Source organism: Astyanax mexicanus, chromosome 17 (assembly GCF_023375975.1).
Source record: "Astyanax mexicanus isolate ESR-SI-001 chromosome 17, AstMex3_surface, whole genome shotgun sequence".
In the NCBI taxonomy this organism is placed as follows: domain Eukaryota; kingdom Metazoa; phylum Chordata; class Actinopteri; order Characiformes; family Acestrorhamphidae; genus Astyanax; species Astyanax mexicanus.
The window spans coordinates 15,510,166-15,529,084 of record NC_064424.1 but is presented as its reverse complement, the minus strand read 5'-3'; the positions used below and the strand labels follow the sequence as shown (position 1 = coordinate 15,529,084).

Below are 18,919 nucleotides of genomic sequence, written 5' to 3'. Positions count from 1 at the left end.
TAGGTTAGGTGTAGTTAACCTCCTGATTGTAGCTTATCACAATAGTGCCCCCTGAGTCTAAGTGAGTGGATAAATGTGGTGCCAAATGTCTTGTGAGTTACATGGGCAAGCAGCTCCTTTCCTAACGGCAAGATCAAGTATTAATCCTGTAGTGGAAACATGCTGACCTTATGTAATATATCTAGGTTGTGCTTGTAAGGTGTTGATTCATGACCCACATTATTTTTTAGTGTTTTATTTATTTTTCAGATTTTCCTTGAGGCAGCCCTTGTATGAGAGGGACAGGGTAACCATTTTTAACTCCATAAAAGAAAGTAATTTCTTTGATGTCAACAAAGTGTGGACATGAAAATTTACAATGAAGTTGAAATAATAGTTACAATTACCTGGTTGTTTCATTACATGAATGAAAGTGTGTGTGTGTGTGTGTTCACAAACCTGAGTTTGCATCAATGCAGAAATTATATTTCTCATACAGATATTAACACAAATACAGTTAATGTTCTACTTTGCTGGACTACAATAAATGTTTTCATGTATAACTTTGGCCATGTTCACTTAGCAGGTAAAGGCTTCTCAGATCTGATAATTTTTGTCATATGTGACAGATTTGTTGTGTGGTAGTGTAAATTGCAAAAACGCACTAAATCTGACTTTGGTCCCCTTTAATATGCAGTGTTGTATCCCAATACGTACCCAGTATGCGGGAATGTGGCACAGTCCGAACAGCCAGATTGAAAATGAATGCGTCTTTTACGTCGGAGCGTTCGTTGAGTAGAAGAGAAAATGAACGACAGCAGTGAGGGAGGTTTTTAGTGGCGGGATAGAAAGGTAACAGGCCTTATAAATAATTGGGATAGTGCTTTTGGTCAGACGAAATTAGAAAGCAAATGTCACTCTTACAGTACTGCAGGAGAATGTGATCAAATCAAGACAATGTTGAAAATACAAAATTTTAGTGTGCAGTTTAAAGAAACCACTGAAGCAACTAAAGAAGTGTCTGTAGCTAAATAACATGACATTTTTACAGGAAGCTTAAATGAATTATTGTTGTCTGTTTAGTCACTCACACTTTCTGAAATCTGAAATAAATGTAAAATAAATAATGGTCTCATTTAAAAAGTTAAACAGCCTAAAACAACAAATTTAGTGAGGAAAATCAGATTGGAATTATTTTATCTCCTGTGTGAAGGTAGCCTTTTGAAACATAAGTAAAAGTCTGATGTGATTATGGTACTGCTGATTCTATGCATTTCTACATGAATTGTTACTGTTTTCACAGTTCCATAATTATTTCTAGCACAGAAATTGGACCCATATATCCATTCAGTTCTAGCTGTGTCTGTACCTGCACACTAGCATGCTTCAGAGATGTGTTTCGAAATGTGAGGTTTTCAACTGGCCATTTATTATTCATCGGGAGATGCATGTTTGTTTCCTGTTTATTTACTTAAACTGAATGAACACACAGACTGAGGACTGAAAATGGCCTTGTGCTTATGTGAACATACGTTTCAGAATTTGTTAACATGTTGTTTGTCAGTGATTGTAGTTTAACCTTGTATTGTCTATGAATGGGTTAATGAAGGAACAGGATTTGATTTAATTTGCTTTAATTTTGCAGTAGGTTATTGGTGTTTTAGATTTTTTTAAATTAAATTTATTAGACTGTTGTCTTTTAATGAACAAAAAGGAAATTTAGTTGAAAAAAAGTATCCCACAAGTGTTTTTTTTCATATTCTGTGAATAGTTTTATTTTGAGTATAAATCAGGTGATTTGGTGACCCATACCACACCAAGAACCCCTACTGATTTTGGTGCCCCTCACATTAAAGTTACAAGCATAGCAAACATGACAACTTAATGTTTTTTATAAAAATTTAAAAACACTGTTTAGATCCACCGTTTTCAATGTGCATTGTTCTTTTTAGCTCTTTTTAAATATAAGGCAGTTAGTCTCGTCCCTGACAATGGCTCCTAGCCTTGGGACACATACTAATGCAGCGTAAAAAACACTGTTTTTTAGTCCAGTGTAGCACACCATTGCCTAGCATGGTGTGCATGTACTAAGCTGATAGTTAGTTAAATGACTAAATGATGGATTATTGAATTCTTGTATAGGGTAAAGAAAGGTTGTATCTGCTCTAGAAAACTCTGACACTGAACAATTGCAAATTACAGAGGTTTTTTTTTTTTAAACCAATAAATGACCAACTTTTAAATTAGAAACATTACCATTTAATTTTAAGTAGAGCTCATGTGGTTAATCTTGTCGTTGTACCAGTATTTCTTCTGATGTTTTCCAGAGTAAACTGCACAATTTTCCCATGCCCCAGGCTTGGGTGTTGCCTTTTTGAACATTTCTCCAAAAATTGTCTTTATGCAACATGGCAAAAAAAAAATGTTAAATGCAATTTGTGATTTGCAGTCAAAATGGACTAAAAACAGCATTAGTGTACACTTTCAGTTTCTGGGTGGGTCATGACTTTTCTATGTCAAGATGCTTAGTATATCTGCTGCTCAAGGAATACCCTTTGCCACAAACTAAAAGTTGGGCTGTAGCCACATTGGACTAAATATTTAGGCTTTGCATATTTTTACTCCTTAATTGCCTTTGATTCCCAAAAAACTGGACATTACAGTGATACTTGCTGGAGTGATGTTTTGTTCTGTTCACACATGCGGACCTTAAAATTTACTTGCACACATTCATGCTTAACGTGAAAGCCTTAAGAAACAGGAAGTGACGTCCTTAGCTTCAATCAACAGTAGTGATGCACAGAATATTTACCAAGTGAGCAAGTGAAAAAGGTGAATAATTTATGCTGAACGATGACCTATTTTAGCTCACATTGCAGTGTTTGTTAGGATTGTTTTCAGTAAGCTATCAACAGACAGGTGGAAAGACTGAGTTTAGACAGGGAGTTGGGTCTGTCATCAGCTTGGCGAGTAATCCAACTCGGAAAAATTTTAGCATCATGGTTCAGCCCAGCTAGTGCCAGCAGCGTTGCTGATGTCTGTTTGTTCAGCCGCACTGGCTGTGATTTAATCCTAAATAAGTGTTTAAATTCAAGAAGGCAACTTAAGCTTCATATTTCAAGTGATGACCAGCGTTTTACTGCTATGTCTTTATTGCCGTGTGTAGGGGGAGAAATCTATGAAATGTTTCCACATAAAAGTAGAATTAGACTAAAAAATATACTCCTTTCAAGTTAGCTTAAATAAATATGACCCTAAATATGGCTGCTTTTGGCATGTTAGTGTACAAATCGGTCATCTTGCAGACATTTATTGAACTTGGTTAAATGACCTGTTGAGGCACTTTCAAAGCCTGATACCACAATTGCAAATAAATTCAGATTTTATGATTGACTGATTAAAGCATTAATGGCAACTGGTAGTGATTATGACGCTAATACAGAGTCAATCAGGAAAAAACAGCAACCTGACAGGTGTGTTTTGATGTTTCTTTTCAGGCCTTTTAGGTAGCAACGTGTTTCTGCCGCCATTGCTCTGCCTTTTGCCTTCACTAACTGGTGTATGAGTGGTGTAATTGCAAAACAACTTCAGCACATCAATTCACATGTAAAAACTCTTACACAACAGGTTAATTTGATGTAAATTTTGAACATATCAGTCATAGAAATTATTCAAATCTGTGTTTATTATAAGTCACGTGCACCTTTGTGATACTCACCATCATGTCACTATTGTTTTACATTTAAATTAGACACAACTTCGCCTTTGGTTTATTTAAAATTGTGTGTTTTTTGTCACGTAACTGGTATAGTGGCACAAAACTGATTTTCTGTCCAAACCAATTTTTTAGGTGACAGAGCCAACATTTGTCTGAGCAGTAAAGTTGTGCTTCATGTAAAGTTTTGGTTTCACATTCACCAACATCACAGAAGCTATCGAGTTCGAGTGGCTCACAGCTGGGCTCATTGCAGATAATGCTTTAAAAAGGCCAGGTAAGTCTTATGTTTGTGTAATTACTAAGTAAGTAAGTAACTAAGCTACATTGTAAAAAAAAAAAAAAAAAAGACATTAGTTTATTTATTTATAATATTTTTTTGAAAAATCCTGCTACATGTAGGTCGCTGCTGTTGAAGGGCACACTGGGTAGTGGCATCAACAGAACTGAAGAGACGCTATCAAACACAGCCAGCTAGCTAGTTAAACATGACTACTGTTTAGCCATTTTAGTTTGAGCCAGAACCCAGCATTTCTAAAATAACAGACGATATCACAGGTCAGACAAGTCAGCCTGAGGATGACCAGTTCCTCTTGCTTTTAAAAGTTGTTTATTACTGGTGTTAGATGTTTTTATTAGGCCGTTGTCACTTATGATGCACTCATGTAAGTTAGAGTATTTTTTTTTGTACTGATAATGTAAGCTCTGTTATTGTAGATCTAAGATACTAGTGAGCTAAAATACATGTCCAATTGTTTGCTGTAATACCTATATAGTAGTCATTAATTAAAAAGTAAAATGTAACAATGAAACAATGATATCATTCACATTTAACTGATTTAAAAATAATTTTGTAGGCTCCCCTTGTCAGGGTGCATGATAGGAAAGGAGTGCGCTGACCTGCATTACAGGACTGCCTTGAATTGCTCTGTAGCTGGTAGCATCAAAGATTTCCGTGACTGCTAAGTCACTTTTAGGATCTGTTAACAAATGCTACCAGCTGGCGTTCTCTTTAATTAATTTTTTTAGCCTTTAAATTTTTAAAACAGGGTGTAAATATATCCAATTTCACTGCCACATATGAAAGTACCACATAAAAAAAATTGCACACAATCTTCTTATTTCATGCCATCCACATTGCAATCACTTTTTTGCACTGGCAGACTGAATTTAGCATGTGCTATCATTAATCTGAATAAATATAAGGTTGTTAATTATAAAATTTAGAATATACTGTTTGTTTATTTTGTTTAGCACACACTTGATTTGATTCTGCAGCAATATGAGTAAGAACTGCAGCAATATGTAAAGTAAATATAAATAATCCAAAGCTTGTTTCATTCATGCTCATCTGTAGCCTCTTTTGTACAAACACTTTGGGTGTTTATTTAACTGTAAAAAAATGGATTGGGTTAGGTGTTGATATAAATCACAGTGGGAATTCTGGTAAAATTGCAGCAGCAACGTGGACTAAACCTAGGACAGTTCCTGGGAAATTACTGGCGGGGTTCATATGTTGTTTCAAGTGTGTTAGACTGGGCTACTCTGTTACAGAAAAAGTTTGCTGTAAAATGTTCAGAAATGTATATATTATTAGTATACCACCCAAATATACTAAAGACCGTACATCATGACAATCTCAACAATATTCTGGGTTATCAAACTAACAGGACCTCGAGGTGCTGGGCGAAGTTTTGGGCGTAAGTTAAAATCTTAAACCTACACAGTTAAGTGTAGCAGAGGAATGTGTATATTGTGTGTGTTGTATGTGTGCCTGAGTCATGTGTGGTCTGTTTAATCACATGTGGACCATAGGTTATTGCTGTCAGTACTCTCTTTGCTGGTGTATTTGTTTTTGTGGACTCTGACTGCATGGAAGAGCTGAATCAATGACTGTAAAATATCATGGACAGTGCAATGTTTCTATTTTTGCTCTAGCAGTGTTCTTAGGAATGTAAAAAAACATGCTGTTTTTAAAAATTAATTTGAAGAATATAATACTGCTTCAAAATAAATATTATTTATTATGTTTCATTTATTGTAAATGAGTTTCATACTTTCATTATTGAAAAAACATCTATAAATATTTGTCCCTTTTTTTCAAATTATCTTATTAAGACTCTGATGTTGTATAAAATAATAGTGTAACAAAATAGATATGTATTTTTTTATTAAAAATGTCAACAAAAATGTACCACAATACTAATATCCAACATATTTAGTGCACACACAAACCACAAGCAAACAAACAAAAGTAATTAAATAAAAAGCAAAACAATTACTAAAATATGCTTGAAAATGCCACAATATGTTTTTTTAAATGTATCTGAATGTTTTGTGATATTAATGTGCATGATACAATATGGCACATCCATGCATCTGTATCACAAGAGTAAGGTTACACTTAAAAAAAAAATAAGTGATTGACAGCCTTGGCTGGAAACAACCTTCTGCAGAACTTGCATGTCACTCTGTCTGCCCATTACATGGAGTTCAGAGTTGTAGTTGAACCTACATGAACTGCACTTTTTTTGGTTAAAACATTTACATTTACTAAGCAAACTAGGTATCTAGTGGAAAAATCTGCTGAGCCTCTGTTTTTAGGCTGCACTGTAAACTCAAATAAGGGTGTTTTGTGGCTCCTGGTCTGAGAGAAGGGGTTGGGTCTACCAGCCGGGTAGGTGAGCCTGGCTTCAGCTCTGGTCACTGCTGCACAGGGTACAAATTTAAGAACTTGATTTTACATTCTTTGGAATGCTTTAAAATTTTCTTGCAGTTGTTTTTACGGTTTGTGGAGAAATAAAAAGGAACCTTAGCCATGTATTTGCGCTCACCAACAACCCCTTTTGTTTCTTGGGGAGCATAAAATTACCTTAAGCCTGGCTGCTTCCAGAATGTCTTTAACTGGCCTGTTTGTGTACGATGACCATTAATAAGTTTGATATCTAAGTAATTGAAGTCATTTTGTTATGTTCTTGGTACTGAAAAGCTGAAAATACACTACCAATTTCATAAAAAACACGGCTTTTATTCTGTTGCCTCTCTGTGCCTGCCTTTGACTGACTTTCCTATTCAAAGCTACGTAAATGTACGTTAATAGTCTTACCCAGGGGCTCTTACTGGTAGTGTACTGTGTTTAGGAATTGGATCCCAGGCTGCTGCAGAAAAGGCAGTGTTTTCCACTACGTTGCAACAAGACAGGACCAATCGTAATTTTATTTTTTATTTTTTTTGCATGTGTGTTTTCATATATTCCAGTATGGGCAATATAAGTAGTATTTAATATCATTCATGGTCTTGAAATTTTCCAAATGATGCCTCATTTTAGTACGGGCCTGAATTTCTCTTGAGTTTTTGTATATTTTGTATTCAGTTATAAATTGTTCATATAAACACAAATACAAGATGCATAAAATTTTAAACTGTTGTGTAGTTTTAGATTTGTTCAAGGTTGTTGATGGCTGTTGACGGACAGTGGTATTAGTTTTAATGGTGGATAGAAGTGGCTTCATCAAGGCTGGAGAACAGACAGGCTAAGGCTAAAATATTGGTATTGATATCGTTATTACTGAAATATAGGCGCTCTATACTCCCTATAATTTGTTTCCCAATTTAACATATTAGTTATTGCTTCATTACTCCACGGAGTGGCATTAGTTAAGTGAATGGTTAAAGCTGCAGTTAGGAATATTTTGCCCTGTGAAACTGACACCAATAAATAAATAAATCCTAGTATTTACTTATGTAGAAGCATTTTATCCTTTTCATTAACACAGGTGCTATGAAGTATTGTATAAGAATTGTCTTGCCGTGTATTGAGTACCGTTGTTATTGTTGTCAATGTATTTTGATATTATAATGTGAGACGCAATTTGATTTCCCCCCAATACTCATTAATACCAGTGTTGAACTCTACTGTGTGCTGCCATTGTTTTGTCAGCCTGTTTTTTTTGTTTGTTTGTTTCAAATATGCATAAAATGCATGAAACAAATGTTCTTTGTTGAGGATGGACTCCTCTCTCAAGTGTCCATAATCGTAGTGCAGAGTATTAGAACAAAACACAGTATGTTAGGAAAAGTCAAAAAGCTAAAGGAATCATGTGGCGGAAAGATTGAATTATGGAATTTGTAAAGTTAGAAAAGCAGCCATTTTTGTACTAGAATTCATGGACTCTCTCAGCTTGTACTTGGACAGTATTTTGAAAGAACTTGAAGAGAACTTGAAAAGAACTGAAGCATCGCATCATGATGCATTAGAAAGTTTACATGGAAAGGTAATATACTGTTTATCTTCCGCAACCTTGATGCATATCTGCAGTGAGGCAATCAAACTGAAAGGCATTAATCAGTTGATATTGACCCCAAAAGAACAGATCAAACTTTTTTTTTGAGTACCCAAATACCTGTGTACAATTCTACCCTGGTTTACGATATTTAATTGAAAGAAAGTTATTGAACTATTGTTGTAGTTGCATCAATAGAAAACTTGACTATTATATTATACTGTGGCAGCCAGCAGCTATTAACACTGATATAGATGTGGTGATAGTTAAACAGGGAGGGTCTTCATGTTTCTCTCTCTCTCCCTCTGTCTCTCTTGCTCATGCTCTTGCTCCCGCTCCCCTTTTAGTGCATGGATGAGGTAATGAGAGTCACTTGTTTGGATGTGGCCTGCACTCCCTTGTGAGGGAGACTCTCCTAAACTCAATCACCGACACACACCCTCTCCCTCTGCCGGCCTTTCTCTCTCCCTCTTAAACTCTCTCTCACTCTCCCGCTTGCTCGCTTGCTCACTCGCTCACTTGCTCCCTCCCTCTCAGCCTCTTACCCTCAGAGATGGATACTTCCCAGACTTGGATCCCAACTGTTCCAGCCACTCCATGGCCTCAGCACATTCAGATGCCCCTATATGCTTTTAATTATTCTCACTGCAGATGGACTTTTTGCTGACCACACCCGGCCTCACTGCATTTCCCTTCTCTCCCCTTTTTTAATTCCTGGCAGTCTTTCTAATTTTTTGGTCCATGCATTCAACTCCTGTGAACGTTTTTCATGAAAGACCCCTCCCATTGAAAATGTTCTGCTGCAGTGTTTCACTGTTTTTGTGGTCAACAAAGACTTGCCTGCTGCTTAGGCATAAACAGAAGAGTGGCACTGTGGTGTATTTTGTATTTTAGTGTTGTCTGCGATGGCTTTGTGGAATCTGGCAGCATTAAATGCCAAGACCTCTTAAATTATACAAACCAGCTGACTAAGTGAGCTCAGAGCAAACATCTTTCTACTGTGTGTCTGTGTGCTAGCAACAGTTTTAAGCTTTGTGACGAAGTAGAATTGTGTGAAATAAACTTGAATTGAAATTTGATTAAATAGAATTATTCGTATATTTGTAAACAACACTGCAGGACACATCATTTAGCTTCATATAGTCTAATCTAAGACTACATTTACATTACAAGCCTCATCAGTTCAGTCCATTTTTTGCTCAGATCAGATTAGTCTATTTTGGTGGTTCACATTTTACCTGTTTGTGTCTGTAAGACTAACAGATCTGTCTTTAAAACATTGAGCTTGTGTAGATTGATACATTTATGCACATTGCCTTGGTTAAGACATTTTGACTGTATATATCAACCACTCACTGGTTAAAATTTGGCCAATATTGTTTTGTAGTTTACACTTAAGACCGACTTCATATTTACAAAATACAGCACTCAGTGTATTGTCCCGCCCATCATCAAAACAAGCAAATCAACTTGCTGGTTATGCCACAAGCAGAGGAGGGTCGGTGTGATTGCAGGAAAGCCACCTTCTCTCTCACACAACCTGGGCTTGCCGGTCAGACTAATCACATGCCTTTGAATCTTGTATTTATTTATTTATTAATTTTATATATATATATATATATATATATATGTATATATATATTAAGCAAACCCTGACAAAAATGGAACTGATTCCTTTCAGCCTGTTAATGTTGATCATAGCTTTAAGGTCAAGGCACACCAGATACAGAACTGTGCAGACTCATGCTACTCAAAGTGGAAAAAATCTGGAATCTTGCAATTAATGTATATTCCAAGGCAAGTCATATATTACTTATGTTGTTTTGGTTTTAATTTAAAGTCGTAAGCTGTAGTGCTTTGAAAACTATTATAGTCCTTGAAAGCCAGTTCATGTTGATGTGCATTGTCAGCACTGGTGTGTACCTTCATTCAAAAACAACTAAAAGAATGGGACTAGCTCAGTTCATCATTACTGGATGTCAAAAGTTTTACCTGTTTTTGTTTTTCTTAGTAAAAACTTCCAATATATAGTTTTTATAATTAAAAAAATATTTGTATACAAAGTCAGTGTATCAGTACTGTTATTTTTATGTGTATTTGAATGACCCCAAACACTCGTCATATGTAGAAGAAAGGTTATAATGCTACATTATAAAGCAAGCCTTGGGAATCGCTGAACTCTGCCATGAATGAAAGCACACATCAGAATACTTAAGTTTTAAATCAGATCTTATTACATTTAATTTCATTAAAGGCTCCCATGCACTCCATTGCCAGTCCACTGCTCAGAGTTCTGCAGTAATTCCTTAGATTAGCTCAGCTGCTGTAGAAAAGGCCTCAGAAAGGCCTCGGAGGGTCAGTGACAGACACATACACTTGCACACGCTGGACTGCTGCTTTGCTGCTTCTGTTGACTTGTGTAGTTTTTGCCTCAGTTTTGTTTTTGCTGTGACTGTGCAGGACGTACTTCCTTAGGGGCGGAGCGGCAGGTGCGTGGAGGTCAAGGACGTGTACAGGGAAGGGGAGGGGAAACCTGCTGATCAGCTCATCTTGGTGCTTACTGTAATTCCACAGAGGCTCAGGGCCTAAATACTGCGTGTACCGTCTCTAGGCAACAGGCCTGGAGGGCCGGACCTTGTGGGCAATGTGAACTTTGTCACTAGTGCCCTCGTGTGTTAATTACCTGTTGCTGCTAAAGAAGGGAGACCATGTGTTTTAAGCAATCTTGGGGAAGATTGAAGAAGTTTCTATCATGTAGTCCGTTCAACTTTATTTTAAAAGATTATTTTAAGTTTACTTTGGGTGTTGAGAGAAATTTCTGTGCTTTCAGGTTCTGAATCATTAGATTTGAAATGATAACAATGAAATAAATGAAGCCTTCTGATACAATGATTCACGATGTACTCATTTGTCATAATGTGCACTTTGTTTCCGTTAGTCCACACTGGGGGAACTCTAATTAAAGTGTCATTATGATCGACTCTGACCATTAGTACAGTGGTTTAATACAATGTTTAAGATTTAATTTTGAACCATTTGCATATACATTTTTATTCTGTTTTACTGCCATGCGTGTTTTAGGATGATAAGAAAATGTTGACATTGTGCTTCGTTTTGCAGGTGGAGTCTTTCATCTTGGACCAGGAAGACCTGGATAACCCTGTGCTAAAGACGGCGTCAGAGCTGCTCCTCTCCAGTGCAGCAGACGGAGCAGACCTCAGAACAGTAGATCCAGAAACACAGGCCCGGTTGGAGGCGTTACTAGAAGCAGCAGGTATGTCCTGCTGAGAGCTCTCCATCTGCCCACCTTCACCTGCCTCTTTTAGAAAGCAGTCTTGACTGTTCTTACACCTCTGCATGCCGTCACTCACCTAGTCTGTGGGTTGTTTTCCAAGCATATAACAGCTGTGTGTACAAAAGCAGTACTGTCTCTTTGTATCCGTCTTCTGTAAATTAAGAATGATGGACCCTGATTATATCTTCATAAGACCGAGCCACATAATGTAAATGGTAACAAACCCAAGATGCATTTAAACTTACAAATCAAATCGCATAACCACTTCAGAAAGTGGCCTGCAGCATATTTGAGGCAAATTTTATAATAGTGTAAACACTTTAATCTGTCCAAGCATTCTGCAAGACACATTTGTCAACCAAAATGCTCACAGAGTAACAAACACCTCCACATGGGCACATGTTGTGTGTATGTGAAGATGACCACATATACAATTGAGAATTTTAAGACAGCAACCTCCTCCAGCATAGCACAGGAAGAGGCTGAACAGATGAACAACTGGATGCCACATAATAAGTGCATTATACACAGCAGTCAGTTTTCCGTCAGAGATATTGGAGACAGATTTGACAGTGGAGTGTTAATGTATGTGGTTAAAATCTTAACAGGATACAATCCAGATACTAGTTGCATGATGCGGCCGGATGTAAATGGGGTCCGAGTTTCTTAAAATACATCTTTTTTTTTTCTTGTGCGTTTTTTGCTAAAAGGTTAACTTTTTTGGCTAATGCTGAACAAGTGAAGTGTTTCCTGGGAAAACTCACTCTAGTAACTGACCCGTCACTGTGCAGAGTTACTGAGAGGACAGTGATAGAGATACCTATATAATGAGCGCAAGTTGCTCAGTATAGCTACACAAATCCCTAAAGCCTGTGTTTATTTTTACATGCTTCCCATCCTGTTGTGGTGTTACAGGTCTGAAAGCATGTGTGTCAGTGGTTCAAAGGCCCTAGTGTACATGTTAATGATCTGCAGCCTCCCACTGAAAGATTTAGGGCTCATGGGGGGAATGTTTTTAAACAGGACAGACACCAACAGGTAGAGTTGTTACAACTCTTGTAGCAACTTCACATTTGCTTGCGCTTGACTTTAGGTATATCCAAGGTGTAATTTACATGTCACTGACCATTAAGTTCAGCTGTGGCGGCCTGGGTGCGGCTCAGCGTGTTAGGCCTGCCTCTGTGTGCTGGGCATTGGTGAACTGGTACAGGCTAGCCCAACCCCGTGAGCAGATAGTTAGCTTGCAGGGGAAGCATAGGGGAGATTAGCAGGAACAATGGATTTCCATAGAGCAGCACCAGCTCCCATCATGACTCAGCAGTGGCCTTTAGTAAACCAATGCTCTATGTGCCTCTCAGCGAGTGTGTGTGTCTGTACATGGTCCACTGTATCAGTGTCCCTATCTGTGTCTGTACAGCATTTGGGCACGTGTTTCTTTTTATATGGTTTTGTTAGATTTGCTGTGTTCATGTCTGTCTATGAATGCTTTGCTTTGTTTTCTATGCTCTCTCTGTGTGCCTTTGTTACTGTCATGGTGGTCAAGTCATTGTCTAAAGCAAGAGTTAATAAGTCGTTGACTATTTATGCTGGCTATTCAGGCATGTTTTCTTTCGCTAGCTGTTATTCCATACCATAGACATCACTTGGTGTTGCCCATAGGTAGGCCTGTAACTAACAATTTATGTTTGTACCAGAAGTTATTGTAATAAATGATATATTTATTTTAAGACCATGTATGCCTCTGATATTATAATAAAAGCAATGAACTCTTTAAGTTAATTGAAAATGAACAGACATTGACATAAAAAAAAAACACACTTTACCGTATTTTTTGCCCTATAAGGTCTATCTTCATACATAAGGCACACTGGATTATGAGGCGCATTGTGCGACACTACTAAGGAACAAGGGTGTCGTAATGTTTTCCTTCTAATTCAGCAGGTCTTGCTGCTGGTCTGAGAGATCTGTAAAGCTGAGCTATGTAAACAAAACTGTAATTCTTAAAAAAAAAATTCTCTCTTCTGTTTCGATACATTTAAGACTAAGTTTATATTTCCAGATTTCTATTAAGCCTGTGTGCAGCAGCATTAGCAGCTAACCACTAGCACTACTAGTTAGCCACAGTTAGTGGCTAATTCCACCTGACAGCGCTACACTGTGGAACCCTGAGTGTTTTAATAAGTCAAGGTGATATTAGCTAGCGGTTTGTCCCACGTAGCTTGTTTTAACACAATAAACTTGCAGGCTACAGTCCGATTATACTCACTTTTGAACAGCAAAAGAGCTAGTGCTTAGCGTGGTTAGCGGCTAATGCTAATACTGCTCCAGTTTTGGTGCTGGAACACTAAAGTGAAACTCCTTTATAACGCTGTACTTCAGCAAAGTGGCTTTACTGCTTACCAGATTATAAGGGGACTTTTTAAGTATGCCGTGTAGTGCGGAAAATACGGTAAATGCCCTAAATAAATATTATTTTGTATTTTTTTTATTTATTTTATGCAGTTTTTAAACCAAATTGACATACAGGCTCATTTGTGTTAATACACTTTCTCACTAATGGGCAATACAAAGGTCCTGTCGAAGTATTGTGCGATATATTGGTAAAATAATTATTGTAACAGGCCTACCAGTAAGGCTACATCACTTTTTTGTGTGTCGTTTATCTAATGGGCTGTCCCTAATTTACATTTCCAGCAGTGATGTTTTAAAGGCCGGCTGTTGAATAATAGATCGGACGGATATCCGTTTAGTTGTAGGTAGGAAGGAATCTCATGAGTGGCCATCATGCTTACTGTTTCAAAGCCTGGCTTCTCGTTCATGCTTTCTACAGACAATTAAGTACACTATGGGGCAGCTTCCCCACACAGGGATTAAGCATAGTCTTGGACGACAGCATTTTGATGAAGTTGATGAGGTAAGGTGTTTATCCAAGATCCAAAATGTAGCAGAAAGCCTTTTCTGCAGTGTAGAGACAGTTATTCCAACCAAAACAGAATCAACTCTCTTTAATACCCTGGATTTCAGACGAAACAATGAATAAGCAGATGTCCCAATATTTTTTCTGTATATTGCATATGTTGCAGTCAAACTCCAGAGATTCAGAAACCATAAACTTTGATCACTTGTAATTTGAATAAAATTAACCAAAATGCTAATGAAATGCTGATATGATGATTTTGTATGATTCTAACATGCTCATGTCTTTTGACCTATATATTTATAAAAAATCTGCAATATTTATTAGGATAATTTATAAGTTTGTACTTTAATACTCTTGGTGCTTAGAATGTAGTTATGCAACATATTGGATTATACAAAAAAAAAAGAAAAGTAAAGAGAACACTGAAAACCACTTTAGGGACCAGCCAGTTTCACAACAGATTCGTGAAATTGGATGAGATTTTTGTGCATTACACCAATCTGCATGGTTTGAATATGGCTAACCAAGGTTTGTGTCTTCTTGTGTGTGTGTGTTTGTGTGTGTGTGTTTTTTGTGTGTGTGACTTGGGCCTGCACTAACCACCTATGCATTTGGCCTTGGGTGCTGTGAATTGCTGCTGTGTGGCTGGACACTGCAGGCATTGGTAAACTCTCCACTGCTGATGGCAAAGCCTTCGCAGATCCTGAGGTTCTCCGCCGCCTGACGTCATCAGTGAGCTGCGCGCTGGACGAAGCTGCCGCCGCCCTCACCCGCATGAGGGCAGAAAACACACTTAACGCCAGCCAGGCAGACAAGTAGGCATCTCCTCTCACATGCACACACCATATTTTTGCACTTTTGTATAACAGAGTTTAGTTTTTTGCATAAACCCATAGTAAAGCAGGTCTTGATTTGAATACACTGTGAGGTATACTTAGTAAGCTATTGACTATGCATAAATTTAATCCTGAGGCTTAGCTGAGTTGCACTCCTGCTTATTTTGTATTATAATCTGTAGAGGCCCGTAAGATTCCTGAAGGGTCCAGTCAGTGTAGCTAGCTTAGCTTCGCCTGCACAGTCGCAGTAATTGTAGCAGTCTGGTTATTTTTAGCCGTAGCCTGGCTGAGGCCTGCTCCGACGGAGATGTGAACGCGGTGAGGAAGCTGCTGGACGAGGGCCGCAGCGTCAACGAGCACACAGAAGAGGGAGAGAGCCTGCTGTGTCTGGCCTGCTCCGCTGGATACTATGAGCTTGCACAGGTAGGGGGGTGCACACTGCCTCTGTTATTCACACACACTGGTCTTTTTTTATGCTGCTGTTGCCCTGCCTACATCCATATGCAGTACTTCATGTTGCTAGGCCTCTATTTCTGTGTGGATCTTCATGTTTTTGTTAAGTTTAGATCTATTCTTTCTCTTCTGATGTTCATTGTAGCTTAATATGTTTAAAAAGGTTGTAATTTGAATGTGTTTTATGTTTATTCGTAGGTCTTGCTGGCAATGCACGCGAACGTTGAGGACAGGGGCATCAAAGGCGATATCACGCCTCTCATGGCTGCTGCCAGTGGCGGTTACGTAGACATTGTCAGACTACTCCTGATGCATGGAGCAGATGTCAACGCACAGTCCTCAACAGGTGCCTCAGCAAGTTCTTCTCAATAATCTTACCTTGCTAATGAAGTATAAAGTCATCATCAGTACTTGAAAAATGCATCTTATATAATTTACAGTCAAGCTTTTATGTTTCTCTCGTCTCATATGTTTTTCTTCCTCCTTCTACTGCTTCCCAGGTAACACCGCGCTCACGTATGCATGTGCGGGAGGCTTCCTCGACGTGGTCAAAGTTCTGCTGAAGGAAGGAGCCAACATTGAAGATCACAATGAGAACGGCCACACGCCTCTAATGGAGGCGGCCAGTGCGGGCCACGTGGAGGTGGCACGTGTCCTCCTTGAGTATGGCGCCGGGATCAACACACACTCCAACGAGTTCAAAGAAAGCGCACTCACACTGGCCTGCTACAAAGGTTTGTCAAAAACTTCCATTGTAGTTTGAACATTACATATGCACACACATGTAGGTGTATCCAAGCTGTGGGGAAAAATCTATAGTTTGATGGTGAAAGGCACAGACTGTGAGTCTTCTTGCTCTGATGCAGGGCACTTGGACATGGTGCGGTTTCTCTTGGAGGCAGGAGCTGACCAGGAGCACAAGACAGATGAGATGCACACAGCCCTTATGGAAGCCTGCATGGTAGGATTTTAATTTTTTTTTTGTTTCATTTATGCTTGTATTGCAGGTCTGGAATTTTATATAAAACAGCACTTTGCTAGCTACCAAAATGTAACCAATACTTGATGTTTTTTTATAACAGGGGTGCCGCACGCAGACTTGTGAGGGGACAATTTAAAGGGATAATATGTATAGAATAATATTTGGACTATTTAACTCATTCGATTTTTTTCCTACCTTTTCTGTATAGGATGGGCATGTAGAAGTGGCGCGGTTGCTCTTGGACAGTGGTGCACAGGTTAACATGCCAGCAGATTCGTTTGAGTCTCCACTGACACTAGCAGCTTGCGGCGGGCATGTGGAGCTGGCAGCATTGCTGATCGAAAGAGGGGCCAACCTCGAAGAGGTCAACGATGAGGGCTACACTCCTCTCATGGAGGCTGCACGTGAAGGCCATGAGGAGATGGTAGCTCTGCTTTTGGCACAAGGTATACACAGCGGCCATGGTTCTCAGTCTTGTGTAGAGTTATATTTTATGATCCCTGTGTAAAATGATCTGCCATCAGAAATCAAATCTCTATTTGTTCTTCTATTGGCGTCACATGAAGTAAGGGTATGTGATGGACAGATTCTAGGTTAACACCAATTAATATTATTAATAATTCACACAATCAGTCACTGTGCTAAACTGACTGAAAACTGTAATCTGACAAAATAAGACTTTGATTACAGATCAATCAAATATATTTGAGTATTCATGTAAAACCAGAGCCTTTTACATATATTTAGTATAGTAAATCCACACAGGGCTTTGGAACCATCAGAACCATTATCATTATTATTCATACTTAGAAAACTGTTTATGTTAACTTGTATAGACTACATTGCACTTCCACAACTTTAAACATTAGTTTAACACATTTGGTTTTGCTCTCTCAGGGGTGGGTTGAGGTAAGTTCCTCCCTATGTTTCTTCTAGTGTGGTGTTGATCAGCACAGGCATCTGTTGGCTGTTGTATCTAAGCTAGAATATTCAGTGATGCTTGTCAGCAGCAGTTTGAAAAGAATTTGTGGCTGACTTCACATGCATTGGAGGGGCATAAGTGATACAGAGAGAATAAGTAATTGGTGGCCAAAGTGGGCTTTAGTTTACACATCTTTAAAGTATATAGTATCTTGTTCTTGTAAAACAAATTTAGCCAGATTGGCTCAACATATGTTTAAAATATGTAGCGCAGGACCTCAGGTAATTCTGTAGCTTTTTAACTCAAATAAAATCAGTTGGTATTTATTAATCATTTAAAGCTTTGGGAAACTTAAAACCATGATAGATTAATCTTTCTCTTGAGCACAAATAATATACATATCATGACCAATAATTACATTTCTAATAAACAGTTGTTACATTACAGCGTTTTTGACCTCTGACTTTAAACTGGGATGTCCCAAGTCTGTTGTCCGTCTGTTTATATAGTCATTTGTCTGTTTGTTTGTCTGTCCATTTGACCGTCCCATCGGTTTGTCAAACCGGCTGTACTAGTAGTGCTTGTGTGTGTTTCCTGAATGCACACTCAGCAGTTAAGTGGCCAGTAACATTACTTTCTTAAGGGTATTCTAACATAAGCGGCACAGAGATTTTACTGAGGTGATACGATGGTGAATCTATACACAATAAACCAAGACAGCTTTATTGATGTAGCACTTAAAACATCATGTCAGCCAAAGTACTGCACAATTAAATAAAACTATTTTAAGTTGCAACACCACATTTAAGAACTTGCTTCATTTATTTCTCCTTGATGTGTTGTGTTTATCATGGTTTAGAGGGATTTTAATTGACTCTTAGACTTTTAATTGCTTATTAGACGTTTAAAGCCACTGCTCAAGAGGATCTGGCAAAGTTCTGATCAGTTTAATGTGTTATCAGATCACTAGCTTAATATGTATTTAGTTTTTCATCAGACTTTATCAAAACTTCCTACATTTAATTTGTATATTCTAAAGCAGGGGTGGCCAGAAGGAGAAATATATTTGAAGTCACGGGCCTCAGACTCTATAATAAAACAAACAATGAAATATACCACTTTAAATAATACATTTTCCTGATTACTTTCATTTACACATCATTTTAGTTGACTAACTATCTTTATCTATCTTTGACAGTGTAAACTAAGATTTTTCAAATTGAAGTTTCATTTCATGATGTCTCTTAATATTAAACTCCTTAATTACGGCAACTTTTAGACTCTTTGGCCTGTTTTTCTGCGCTACAACTGCGCACTCTCTCCGCTTTTAGACTCTTTGGCACGTTTTCCTTTTCTAAAACTGCGCACCCTCCCCTACTTTTAGACTCTTTGGCCCATTTTTTCTGAGCTAAAACTTCACTGTCACCGCTTTTAGACTCTTTGGCCCGCTTTTTCTGCGCTAAAACTGCGTAACCTCTCCACTTTTTGACTCTTTGGCCGTTTCTGACACCTAGCGTTCAAACATTGCTTAACA

The 18,919-nt window shown here is 38.1% G+C and overlaps 1 protein-coding gene across 6 annotated transcripts in view; it reads left to right on the top strand.

Moving 5' to 3' along the window:
• ankhd1 (ankyrin repeat and KH domain containing 1) overlaps positions 1-18,919 on the top strand; it is a 34,808-nt gene that overhangs the window by 3,551 nt on the left and 12,338 nt on the right. For 4 of the 6 annotated variants that reach the window (XM_049466178.1, XM_049466177.1, XM_049466176.1 and 1 more), the window contains exons 2-8: positions 11,098-11,251; positions 14,851-15,007; positions 15,289-15,451; positions 15,680-15,827; positions 15,982-16,215; positions 16,348-16,442; positions 16,672-16,909. In XM_049466178.1, coding sequence (XP_049322135.1) covers positions 11,098-11,251; positions 14,851-15,007; positions 15,289-15,451; positions 15,680-15,827; positions 15,982-16,215; positions 16,348-16,442; positions 16,672-16,909 — 1,189 coding nt within the window. The remainder of the gene's footprint in view (positions 1-11,097; positions 11,252-14,850; positions 15,008-15,288; positions 15,452-15,679; positions 15,828-15,981; positions 16,216-16,347; positions 16,443-16,671; positions 16,910-18,919) is intronic. The other 2 variants (XM_049466179.1, XM_022676179.2) reach the window with 1 other exon arrangement.